The 13,893-nt window shown below is 40.4% G+C and overlaps 1 protein-coding gene across 1 annotated transcript; it reads left to right on the top strand.

Moving 5' to 3' along the window:
• Positions 1-4,661: 4,661 nt before the first annotated feature.
• On the top strand, positions 4,662-6,607 carry BT62DRAFT_825582 (uncharacterized protein; the record flags this gene model as incomplete). Its single annotated transcript, XM_043182380.1, has 2 exons — positions 4,662-4,821; positions 6,495-6,607. Coding segments are annotated over 2 exons (273 nt in total), but the record flags the coding sequence as incomplete, so codon positions are not given.
• Between the last annotated feature and the right edge of the window lie 7,286 nt (positions 6,608-13,893).

Here is a 13,893-nt window from a genome sequence, read left to right as displayed (position 1 = left end):
GGAGCCTCAGCCATAGTCCTTTACTGGCTAATGATTCTCAGTTACTAGCATATTCTAGTGTGTTATGCAGAATTTGCAAATTATAGGGCTGGACATGTAGCCTGCATATCACCACCACTACCATAACCACACCTATTACTGCCACTACACCCACTGCTACTGCTGCCTCTATCCCTGCCATGCATACACCTTCTGGGATTGATGCAATGCCAGCACTACATTCCAAAGAGACCTCTAGATTCTCACCACTGGATCTCAATGAGCTAGATGACTTCTTGGATGAATTTGATCACCTTGCAAAGTTTCATGCCCTCACAGACAATGAACATGTTTATGCAATCCTATACTATGCTGATTCAGAAGCTAAACACCTGTGGAAAACATCTGATGGCTATGACAATGAGTTGGCTAAATGTAACTGGTGTATATTTAAAGCTGACCTTACTGAGGAATTCTACACCTCCTGACAGCATAAACATTCCCTACATGAGTTCTAGGACCTTGCCAAGAAATGGCACTGCCACAAGATATCTAAAATCGAGGATCTGGAGCACTACCACTGTCAGTTCAAACCTATAGCCAAAGCTTTGTGCAAGAAGGGAGTCATAGCTGAGAATGAAGAGCAGTGTACCTTTTGGAAGGGCTTTGACCATCGCATTAAAGAGTGCATAGAGGACCACATCTGTCATGTCGATTCCAGCTGAGACCATGATGAACTCTTCTCCATCAAGAATGTAATAGAGGCAGGCCATTGGATGCTCTGATCTGCTGTCTATGATACTGACTCAGACTCAGACAGTTCTCTGACTCATTCACACCACTGAAAAAGGAAGAAAGCTGCTGCCTCTGATAGTGAGAGCTCAGATTTAAATAGTAATAGCTCTGCCCCAGTCAAAAACTCTTCAGATATCTGCACCAAGAAAGTGGCCAGAGTCACTGTTGATGACCTTCAAGCTGCCCTAGAGAAACTGTCACTCACTCAGGCAGCTGCCTTTCAGACAGCCTTGCAGCTCCTGGTTCAATCGTTAGCCCCCCAGACTGGTTTGACTTTTGCAACAACATACCAGTTCAAGAATTCTGCATTGTAGGCACAGAACACATCCCCCTTCCCTGCATGACTCACTGGCTGTTTCTTCTATGGTGAGCCCAGCCACTTCATAGCTGACTACACCTGAGTCCCACTCTATATCAAAGTCAGTCATATCATCCTTGTAAATCAAAGGTTCTGTTTCTGTGATGGTAGTCCTATCCATTGTGCCTAGCAGCACACATGCTTGAAGGCTGCTGTTGATGGAGTCTTTGGCAGACTGCTGCCCCCTCTAACTACCCTCCAGTCTGCTCCTAATCCTCTAACTGCTCAGCCTGCCTCACAGGATTTTTAGACTGCATGGTGATTGAAAAAGGCCCTGAGCATCCCATGATGGCTTTTATAGAAGAAGTAAATGATGAGCCTGACATTGCACATGTTGCTATGCTCACCAAAGAAAGTGATGATGTCTGGTGGAGTTTCTTTAGGATGAAATACATCAATGTCGATGTAGAGGATTCCAAAAAATGCACAGGAATAGTAGCAACAACAACCCAGAAGAAGAAGAATGAAAAAGCCTTATTTACTGAAAGAAATTCAGACCAGAAAATACAAGAAAAAGCTCTCTTACTGAATGAATACCAGGCTGCATACAGAAATGAGTCTCTATTAAATGACCCAACAGCCATTCCTTGAGTATACCAGAAGATCCTAGACACATCTGTCACACTCTCAGTATGAGACCTATATGCTATCAGCAAAGATTTGGCAAAAGAAGCCATAATGCATGAGAAGACAAGTTGTGTACCAATCCAGGCAACAACCACTCTTATTTAGGCCATTCTTGCTCCTCCTGTACTCAAATATGCCATACCATTGCATACTATAAATGTCTCTATTGCTGAGAAACAACTAGAACCTGCCCTGCTAGATGAGTGCTCTGAAATCATGATCATCTGCCAGAACCTGGCAGAAGAATATGGCCTCAACATTAACAGGCATAGGAGCATGATGATGGAAACAGCAGCAGGTGCATGAGACAAACTCTCTGGATGTGCTGAGAAGCTAGAGATTATAGTCAATGGCTTGACAACTGTTGCATATGCCTTTATAGTCCCAAAGGCTCTCTATCTTGTCCTTTTGGGTCACCCATGGCAGAGAGCAGTCCACCTGCAGAAGTGGGAAACAGCAACTGGAGTGACTGTCAAGATCTGGAAACTAGCTGTCACCAACCCTCAGTATCAGGAAATAGTGACAGAGAAATGGGAATGACCAGCAGAAAGGACATTTAGCATCTTGAACACCTTGGATGATGTAGTGAAGGAATAGTGGCAGAATCTGAATGTCTGCCTAAACAAAGAACCAAACACAGATCTAGCAATCACAGAAACTTATGCACTTGCCAACCATATACTTTCTGATACCTTTGCATTTAATACAGATATACATTGTCTCCTGTACAAAAGCATGGACAAGAAAGCCAACCCTATACCTGCCACCCTGCCTGAACATGCAAAAATCTGAAGACAATTCCCTGAAGATCCTCTCCTATCCTTGCCACTGCTATCCCCTTTTTTGACTGACTTCCATCCATCTTCCTGCCTCACACAAATGTCTAGATATGCTTAGAATCTTGACAAATAAGTTTTTATGGCCAGAGGAATGCTGTTTGGCAGTCAACATTCTGATGTATAATTAAGATGCTATTGCATTTACCAATGAAGAACATGATTGCCTACAAGATGACTATGTCAGCCCAGTCATCATCCCACTTGTCAAACATGAACCTTGGGCATGCTGATCTATTCCTGTGCCTCCAGACATCCAAAATCAAGTTATTGCATAAGTAGAAGAAAAGATGTGCCAAGGTCTCTGGAAACCTTCTGACAGCTCATACCAGACACAGTGGTTCTGCATTTTAAAGAAAGATGGGAAGATTAGGATCATCATCAACTCAGATGAAATCAACAGATATACTATACAGACTACTGAACAATCTTCTCTCTCAGACTAATACTGCAAGCATACAGCTGGCTATAGTATCTATACAGGCATTGACTTGCTATCTGGCTATGATCAGCACACTCTGAATATCTTCTCATGTGATATTACCACCATTGATACTCACCTTAGCCCTATACATCTCACTACATTGCCCTAGAGGTGGACAAGCTCCATCAATATCTTCCACCATGATATTGCATTCATCCTGCAACATGAAACTGATGTAGTGTCAAACTTTATCAATGACATCAATATCCTAGATATGTGAACTCACTATGAACTCTCTGGCAATGACTATGAGAGGCATTCAGACAATAGCAATATCTGAAAGTTTGTATGAGAGCACTTACTGGATATACACTGGATCCTCCACTGCCTCAAGCATGCAAGAGCTTCAGTATTAGCAAAGAAGCTCCAGATCAGTGTGCCTGAACTTGTTATTCTTGGCCAACTTTGCAGCTATGATGGGTGCTTACCTGAGAATATTGCAGTATAAAAGATCAAGTCTTAGCTCCCTTGCTGTAATGTCAAATAGGTCTGTGGCTTTTTGGGACTTTCAGACACTGTTTGGATATGAATTCAGGACTTCACTGCTATTGCACAGCCACTCATCAGGTTCACTATCCATGACATCTTCTTCACTTGGGCCTAGAAGCAGCAAGATGCTATGAATATCTTAAAATCTGCTGTTGCCATCTGTCCAGCAATATGTTCTATCGACTACACTTCTGATTAAAATGTCATACTCTCCATGGACTCATCAGAAATTGCTTGTGGATTCCTGCTACAACAAGAAGAGATTGATGACCATCAATACATCGCTCATTTTGGATCATTAGCCTGGTCCAACATCAAATTATGCTACTCACAGGCAAAAATCAAACTTTGTGGGCTGTAGCATGCCTTGCATGCTATATGAATCTATCTGGTCAGCCTTGAGCACTTTATCATAGAAATGGATGCCAAGTATATTAAGGGTATGCTTAATAATCCTGACCTACACCCAAATGCATCAGTCAACAGGTGGATTGCAGCTATTCTCATATTCAACTTCACCTTGATTCACATCCTGGTAAAATGCTTTAAAGGATCTGATGGTTTGTCAAGATGTGAGCACACAAAGGACATAGAGGACATACCAGATAATAAGGTGGAAGACTGGATCAATGATGATATATTAGGTTGCAGCATTTGGATAGCAATATTTCTGTGCAAGAAAGTTAGCATATCTGATGGTCCATCACAGGGGACCCTGCCTTCACAGGCATTCACAGCAACTGTTTCTAAAATCAACAATGAGGACCTACCCTTATAGAATGAAAAGCATGCATCACAGAAACTTGCTATAGCCTACATTCAGCACTATCTTATGAAGCTCAAATGCCCACCATCAGTCCCACAAACAAGACTCCCAGCACTCCAGCAACAGGCCCACCAGTTCTTCATCCTTGGGGAGAAACTGTTCTGCTGTAATCCAGGAGGTCGACATCAGCTTATCATTCTGCATTCTGGATGGCTGGCAATCCTTTGTGCTGGGCACAATAAACTAGGTCATTGAAAGAGGTTCTATCTGACCCAATAGCAGCTCCAAGACTATTTTTGGTGATCAGAAATGGATGATGACATCTGATGGTACTCGAAGACATGCTATGAGTGTCAACTAAAGTCCACAGAATATATATGCTTATCTCCAAAGATCTTTATGCCTGCAGACCTGTTTCAGAAGTGCCATATTGACACCATGCACCTACTAAAGGCTTTTAGATATCAATACATTATTCAAGAGAGGTGTAGCCTCACTTACTGGCCTGAGTTCTAGATGCTTTGAGCAGAGACAAGCAAAGCAGTCAGCTGATTCATCTTTGAAGAAATCTTGTGTTGTTGGAGTGATATTACAGAGATCCTTATCACAGATAATAAACCTTCAATGGTCACTGCAGTAAAATACCTGGCCAAGATATGCAGCATCCATCACATTCATATTTTGGCCTACAACTCTTAAGCTAATGGCCTCATCGAGATTGCACACCAGCCTATCCATGATGCACTAAAGAAGCTGTGTAAAGAGAATGAATGAGTCTGGCTAAGTAAGGCTCACCTGGTCTTTTGGGCTGACCAAATCATGACATCTTGCCACACACACACTTTCCCCTTCTTTGCAGCCCAGTGTCAAACCACTCCTCTCATTTGACATCCTGCTTGTGATGTTCTTACTCTCTGAGATCACTGGAAAAGTATTCAAGTCCAAGTTGTTGTATATGTGTGCATGTCAACTTGAGAAACAGGACAAAGACTTGGCTAACCTTGAGGACCACATCATCAGAGCCAGATTCCAATCGATTAAAGACTTCCAGCAGCAATTTATAAACACTATCCATGACTATGACTTCAAGCTTGGCACCCTAGTCCTTGTCCTTAACAAGAAAATCAAAGTCAGCACCAACAGAAAGTTTTGTTCTCACTACTTTGGTCCCATAGTTGTAGTCCAGCATACCTAAGGAGGAGCATACTATCTTGCAGAGCTGAATGGCACAGTATCTCAGCTTAAATTTGCAGCTTTTCAGCTTGTATCCTACTACATGAGGTCAAGGAATGAGTTCAAGGTCACCAAATTCACAGACATGTCACACCTCATGGGACTTTTTGATGATGGCATCAACAATACATGATATAATGCATGTTTCAGTCTGGAGGCCAAAATTTGAAGTTTGTATAGGATATAGAGGATTCACCTGCTCTAGACCATTTCTTTGACCATTTCCTTTGTTATCTTATCTTGCTTTTACCTTTCTTTGTCTATACAGTGTTTACTTATCACCATTAGTTAGCCTCCCCCTTTCTTTCAATATTTTACATTGTCTTTACCAGTTATCTTTGTTTTATTATATGCTACTCTACAAATAGTATAAGTATATAGCTACTTGGTACTAATAGAATATATCTTCCCCCATCTTCTCTGGTTTCCATCCAGATCTTAAAGTGTAATAGCCAAGCCTTTACCTACACACCTGATCAAAAAATTCTCAGAGAAATATCTTGGTCCTTTTAAAATCATAGTTCAATCTGGTTTCCACTTTTTCATGCTGAGGCTCCTGCTGGATCTCTGGTCCATTCACTCAGTCTTTCATATGTCACAATTGGAACCCATAGAAGAAAACACTATTCCTAACTGAACCCAACTACCATCACCTCCAGTCAAAGTCAATAAAGAAGAACATTTTGAAATAGCCCAAATCCTTGACTCTAAACTAGACTGCCAGTTCCACTGCCCACTGCTGTATAAGATCCAGTGGCTAGGCTATAAAGATACCAATGAAGAGTTTGCTTGGTTACTGGCCTCTGAGTTCTCTGCTGATGAATTTATTAAAAAATTCCACCATTGGTACTCTGGCAAACCAGAACCCTTATCCAAAGTCACTCAATCATTCCATTCTTGACACAAAGCAATTCTAAATGCCATCAGCACCCCATCTTACTATTTTAATTTTAACCATCAATTACTACCATTCCAATCATCTTTTTACACTTTCAAGTCAAAATCTTGTAGCTACATTTTTTCTCCACTACCAACATCTGATGCCTCTTTCTATATACATTTTATACAAAAACCTTTACAAGAAAGCAGAACCCAATGAGCCCACACTGGAACTTGAACTCTTCCCTCACCTCTTCAACTCCTCTATATCCTCATCCAGTCCCTTCAACATCATCTTCCACAGATTTTCCATCTTCTGATCCTTCTTATCTTTGAAAAGCAGATGAGTCTTCTTTTAGACCTTCAATTTGGACTCCAAAAACAACTCTAAGAGAGATAACATATCATCTGACCTATAATCATTCTGGAGACCTACTATAGTACTGCAGACATCTGCCATCTCATCTGCCAACTTGTTCACATGACACACTGCTGATCATCTCACTTGTGGTAATGCCTTTGTTGAATGAACAGGTGGTCTTTTTAACCTTGCAATAGGCATAAGTCCATCTATGGCTAATGTCTTTGGTTACTGAGCATGCATAACATGGTGCACTATCTTGATGGCAGCACATGCAACTCTCTAAAAACAGAACTAAGATAAGCCAATCAGAAACAATAAAACACTTACTTTCACTGCTCGATTCCTCCTCATTCTCTGCTGGCCCTGCAACCTCCAACTTTGCCCTTTTCTTGAGACTGACCACTATCTCTACCTCACTGTCACCCACCACACTCTGAGACTTGAACTTCTGTTTTTGGCTCTGTTCTACTGGATCTCCTCTCTTTTCTTCTCCAACTCCTCTTGCTGCTTCTTTTTCTGCACCTCTTAGACCACATGGTCTATCTGGATCTTCTCCTCTCTCTCCTGCTCTCTTTTTCACTCCAAGTGGACTTCCATAGCCTCTGTGTACTCTTTCTCTATAGTTTGCCATTTCAGATGAAATAATTCCTTAGCCTCTTCAGGGCCATTAGAGGTGAGTTTCCTCACCAAAGGCTCAGGAGTTTGTGAGTGATGATATGCAGTGAGAGACAATATAGTTGAAAAAGTCTAGATAATAGTAGTAGTATCTGATCAAGTTGCAAAATTTTCTATAACCACCAACAATCTTCCATGTGACCTCACCAGCCATCAAGATCTGTGCTCTTGAGGGCAAGAATGCTAATAGGAGGATACTATTATGCATATGCTGCCAGCCTCCATATCACCTCAACCAACCATGAATTCAATTGCCAAAACCCACTGGACTCTGTCTGCTTCCCATTACCTATCAATTTTATTTTCACTATTATCATTTCACATCCATATTTTATATTGTAATATCTAGACCCCAAACTCAGTAGTGAATATTGACATCAGAACTTAATGGAATTCAACTCAGAATTAGCTACCATTAGTATATAAGCCATGTAGAATCATTGTAACTACTCAGTTTGAATATCAACTTGGATAGCCATCTACACTTCATACTCACTTCAACTCCTTCTTTCTCATCCATCAGATTCCACTCTGAAGGATACTCCTCTTCACTTCCCCAACAGAACTCTGTTCCATCCATCCAAATCCTTGGGCTCCAACTCAAGGGTGATATTGCCAATAGCTTCATTGATGTCTATGCACTCTGCTGATCTCTATGTGTGCACCCAAACCCACTCAATTGGCATGTTCCTAACAGGTAGAGACATTATGCTGAATGTTAAGTAGGCAGTATAAGTTATTTAGAAATTTAGAGACAAATTATGATCCTCAGTCAGAGATAACTACTTGTGGTATTTCATATTTAGCATATACTTCATTGTGTAGAATCTTTGCCCATCCTTTAGATATTAGCTTATTCAAGCAGATGATCAGAATGATTGCTTTAGAGAAGTGATCAACTATGATAATGATGGTATCATATCTGTTATATTCTGGCAGTCCTGTGACTATGTCCACAGAGATGTGGATCCATGATGAGTTGAGAATCTCATTCAGATAGAGGGATGCTATATGTGGCTGTATAGTTAGCTTGCCTCATTAGCAGGTTTCACACCTCTTGACATATCATTCTATGTCTTGGCCTATCTTGAGTCACCAATATTCCTATAGTACAAGTTTCTTTGTCTTGGGGATTCTGGAATATCCTGCAGTTGTGTGATCATAGTAGGTGGTGATGATTTTGCCATGAAGTCTGTGATCTTGTAGAATATAGATCCACCCATCATAGTGGATTAGTCCTTCCTCCTTCATTATTTCTCATTCATGGTTTAGTGATGAGACCATGTGCTAGTCTCATTTACTGGTATCTCTTATTGTGCTCTTGATTTGTTCATAGATCTTCTTCTCTATTGGCATTATTATAGCCTAGAAGTGTTTGAGCTTAACTAATATGATCCTCTTATTGTCATCTGCCTCTTGGTCATAATCAGTGCATCGACTAAGGAGGTCAGCTTTCTTGTTGGCAGTGTCTGCTTTGTGATAGAGGGTGTACTCATACTGGCTCAGTTTGGTTACCCACCAAGCTTGCCATTGATTTAGTTTTTGTGGCTGTCAGAAATATTGCAGGTTCTGATAGTCAGTCTATATTTCAAAGGTTTGGGCTGTGCCAATCAGATAGTGTCTCCACTCCTCTAGTGCAAGCATGATGGTGAGCAGTTCCTTATCATATATCTTATAGTTTTGCTCAGTTACTGAGAGGGCTTTTGAGAGGAACACCACTGGTCTCTATCTGCTTTCTTGTTTCTGAGAGAGCACTGCCCCAATAGTGCTCTCACTTGAGTTGGCTTTAACATGGAACTTTCCTTCCTGAGTGGAAATAGCAAGGACCACATCTTCAGTGAGTCATTGCTTTAGGTTGTCAAATGCTGCCTGCTAAGGCTGTTCTCAGATCTATGGTGCATTGCCAGTCAATCACATCATTGGTTGGACTATCTTGCTATAGTCTCAGATGAATCATCAATAGAAGTTTGTGAACCTCAGGAAGGATTGGAGTTTCTTCTTCTTTGTCAGTTCTGATCATTCTACTACTCCTGCAATCTTTACTGGGTCCATATGAATACTTTCTTTACTGATAATCACTCTGAGGTATTCTGTTTCCAGTATCTCAAACTTGCACTTCTCAGCTTTGAAGAAAAGTTTATGTTTTTTCATTAGTTTGAGGACTTGTCAGATGAGCCATTGGTGTTTAGCATGATTCTTTGACATAATGAGGATGTCATCCAGATAGATGGTGACTTTTCTGGTGGCAATAAGATCCTTGAATATGTCATTCATCATCCACTGAAAGATCACTGGAGAGTTTGTCAACTTGAAGAATATGACAGTGAGTTCAAAGAGTCTCCAATTAGTTCTAAATGCTGCTTTCCACTCATCTCTCTCCTTGATGTGCATGTTGTTGTACCCCCATTGAATGTCAAGTTTGATGTAATATTTCACTTCTCAGAGTCTGTCCATCAGTTCTAAGATTAGAGATAATAGATATCAGTTCTTAATCATCATTTTGTTAAGCTTTCAATAATCCTCTACTGGTCAGAGTTTGCCATCCTTCTTTTTGATGAAAAAAAAGAGAGATGCCATTGGTGATTTTGATGGTCAGATTTGCCCATTAGAAAGATTCTCTTCCAGAAACTTGTCAAGCTCCTATTGTTTGTGGTGATCAAGTGAGTAAGTTTTGCAGTCAAGATTAGTGTTAGTGTTAAAGACTAGTTCAATTGCATGGTCCTATAGTTTTAGCTCTGGCAGTTCATCAAAGCTTTTTGTTACAATTTTTCTATTCTTTTTTTTGACTTAACCCCTATTTATGCTTAGTCAGAGCACTAGAATGAGCACTTAGGACTGTGGGACAAAGCTTAGTCATTACAACTAGCTGAGTCTGTCATTGCCTTTTGATGCAACAGCATTGCCTGACAATGCACAATCAACCTTTTATATACAATAACAACACTTTATGACAATAGGCACAATGGACCCAGAAACACACAATTAGTCATAGTATTATTAGCTGGCATTGTACAGTATTTAAGACTGCTCACTCTTGCTAGTAATCTTCAGCTTCAAGCTAAAGTTTATTCTATACCATCCTCTCTCAAGCCAATCCTCTTTGGCCTTATAACACATCAATCAGACTACACATCAGTGAACTCAGCTGATCCCTCAAAGTGCAAAGGGACAACTGTTTATCACATGTGGCTGCTCATGTGATGCTTGAGTCTAACACTTTTTTTTTTCAAACAGATTCTGATAATCTTGTGCTCACTCTGGTATCATCTCTTCTCTTTTTGCATTTGCTTTCACTGCTAAGTCATTGGCATGGTGCATAGTGTGAAGATGTAATGCTGACTGAATGTCAACAGTGAGAATAGTTTCACCATCTTCTATCTCTTCATCTCACCAATCCTTTGGATCTTTGTCTGGTAATTTGAAGGGGATTTTTTAGCACTTGCAGCATGTGAATGTGATTTGGCCTGTTTTCCAATTAATCAGAAGATTGTGGCATATTAGCTAGCCATAGCCCAGGAATATCTCTTTGGTTCTCAGGTCAGTGACAGCTAAGTTAATTCATTCAGAGTGGTCACTGATTATTAGCCATAGCTCAATGAATTCAGTGATCAAGCTAGCTTAGTTCTTGATTCCATCAGCATTGTATATAGGAATGGAGACCACTATAGCTCAAGTAGAGAGTTGATGCTTGTTAATAAAAGCTCAATTTATTGAGCTTCCTGTGCATCTGCTATCTATTAGAGCAATGACAGTGTGGCTGACTCAGTTAGTTAGTGTTTCAATTTAGGCTTTGGTGGTTAAGTTCCATTCTAGGGTCTTGGTCTGCTGAACATATCTTCAGGGTCCTCACAGTTCATTGAGCCACTCTAAAACTCAGTATTGCTCTGCCTTTTTTATTCTCTCAATCATCTCATCTATGACTTCTTTGGCTTGGGTCTTGTGTACTCAAATCTTGAGCATGGCCTTTGCTGCTTCTTCTGTCAGTGCTTCTTTGATGGCTTGCTAGATCCATTCAGTGTTGAATGGTTTGAGCCAGTTAGTGGGAGTCTCTCTCTCTATTCAGCCTGTGGGCATTTGAGTTTATTTAGGTGATTCTTTGGCAGGATATGGGATAGTCAATACAGGTATATTCAAATGCATGCATAATTTAGATATATTTATATCTACAGAGGAACTATTAGTCTATCCTGTGGCTATACTGGTTGTCCTGCTAAGTCCTTTGGCCAATCCAGTGGAATCACTCACTGGTTGACCCCATCTTTACCTCTTCCACTCTTGTCTCTAGTCCAAGTTCTTTGGCCTCCTTTTGTAGTTCTGCTATTTGCATCTGGATATCTTCATATGTTTATTTCTTCTTAGAATAATCTTTTATCATGTGGCTCTTCTGTCCACAGGTGAAGCATTTCCCTTTCTTCTTGAGCTGGTCAATATCTATTGGTTTATCAGTTCCAGTGTAGGTTATACCAGTTCAGGTCTTCTGTGCAGTATAGAAGGGTGTCATAGTAATGCTGGTCTTGGAAGGAGTACCAGTTTTCCTGTTGGAAGACATGCTGGGCTTTTTGTCAGGCTGGATGCCAGTGCTCACTGCCTTCTGTTGAAGGCATTCCTTGTTCATTTCAGTGATTCTATTCTTCTATATGTCATACCCCTTCAGAATATTGATTCTTATATTAGAGATCATCTTTATGTATAATGTAGGAACTCTCAGCTTGAGGTATTCAACCATCCTTTTGTTATCATCAGTGCTATCTTGTATGCTGGCCAAGGTTCCTAAACATTCCAGTTTGTCAAAATATTCACTTGTGACCTTGTCATCACTCATTCACAACTCCTTCATCTTATTTTTATGTATCTTCTAGATGGCCAGATCAATGAATTTGTTATATACCATCTGCTTAAAGACAGGCCAGGATGAAAATCAGTGATGTTGTCAAGTGGAAGAGTAGAATGAAGGAGATATAAGCATCCACCATCTTTTGGCCTTGCTCTTGAAGTAGGATACTATAAACGCTACTTTGTTCATATTAGTTCTGAAGTATATAATGTATACCTTAAAGTATTGTTCACAGTCAATCAAGAATTGATCAATATTATCAGATGCACTCTTAAAAAGGTAAGAGGTGTGGAGTAGATCAGATTTGCACTGTAAGATAGTGGTGTTCTGGAATAGTGCATCTATTAGGTTCAGATATTCATTGAATAACAGATAATGCTATTTGGTCAAAAGTCTGGAGAAGAAGTGAAGGGAACTATCATCAGTGATAGGACTTCCTTGAGGAGTGGCTTCTTTGCATATGATTACCCTGTTCTTGATAGTAAACTCTAATTGAATAGCCTTGAGATTGTCCTTGACTGGGTCTTTCTCTGTCTCATTCTCTTCAGCTTTGTCAGACAGTGGTTGTCTGCTGAGTAGTTGGCTTTTCCTGCTAGTCTACAGATTTTGGAGCCTAGTAGGTTGACTGTGTGATTGTGGTCAGGAATGAGAGAGCCAAGTTGTTGAAGTCTGAACAGACAGTGCAGAGTACAAATAGTGACTTCAGCTTGATCAGACTGATGGAGCTGTGTAGGTAGCTCACTTTGGGGCTGTAGATAGCATCCATGGCATTGGTTGAACATCAAATTTAGATTTGTAGACTGGTAGATCAGCAAGGTGATCTTTGGAGTGCCTCTTGTTGTAAATGTCAATCATATGCTTTATAGCTGAATACTATAGAATTTTCCATTATTCCAATAGTTCTGCATTAATATATAATTGTCTCATATTTGACACAAGCTATTTAGTGTCATGCCATAAAAATATTACCTTCTCTTCATAAAAATCCTGATACTCTCCTTTTCTGTTTCTCTGTATCTCTTCTTTCAGAGCTTCTTCATCCATCTCTTTATTAGCACATATCATAAATTCTTCCAGCTTAAAAGGACCTTTATCCTCAATCTCATTGACCTCACTCATTTCCTTCTCATCTTCCTTAAGGAGGGAACTGATAGGCTGGTTGTAGATGCTCACTGTGGCTGATTAAAGAGTTGCCAAAGAGCTGCTGATCATTTCAGATGCTGGATCCTGCCTTGTTATCACTGGTTGGAGTGGATCACCAAATAGATTGTCTAGCTCCAATATCAATATTGTACTGAGTGCCACCATATGCTTGTACTGTCTCTAGATCTTTGCAATAGACTCAGAAGTTTCTATAAAACTCTGGGTTAAGAAATTATCCTGTGGCTCTGCTGTTAAGGAATCTTTGGAGGCTGTGGTCAGAGATATGGGCATTGAGAGGTACTCAAAGCCTGTAGACATTGAGTATGAACTCAGCATCCAAGGGGATAATATTAGGGCTGGGAATATGAATAGAAGAGAAAGAATCTCCCCTCCTTGCAGCTTTGCTGAGAGTGACAGAGCTTGCTGACCCT

This window comes from Guyanagaster necrorhizus, assembly GCF_019112545.1.
Source record: "Guyanagaster necrorhizus MCA 3950 unplaced genomic scaffold BT62scaffold_5, whole genome shotgun sequence".
Classification (NCBI taxonomy): domain Eukaryota; kingdom Fungi; phylum Basidiomycota; class Agaricomycetes; order Agaricales; family Physalacriaceae; genus Guyanagaster; species Guyanagaster necrorhizus.
This window is presented reverse-complemented; position numbering and strand designations above follow the sequence as displayed.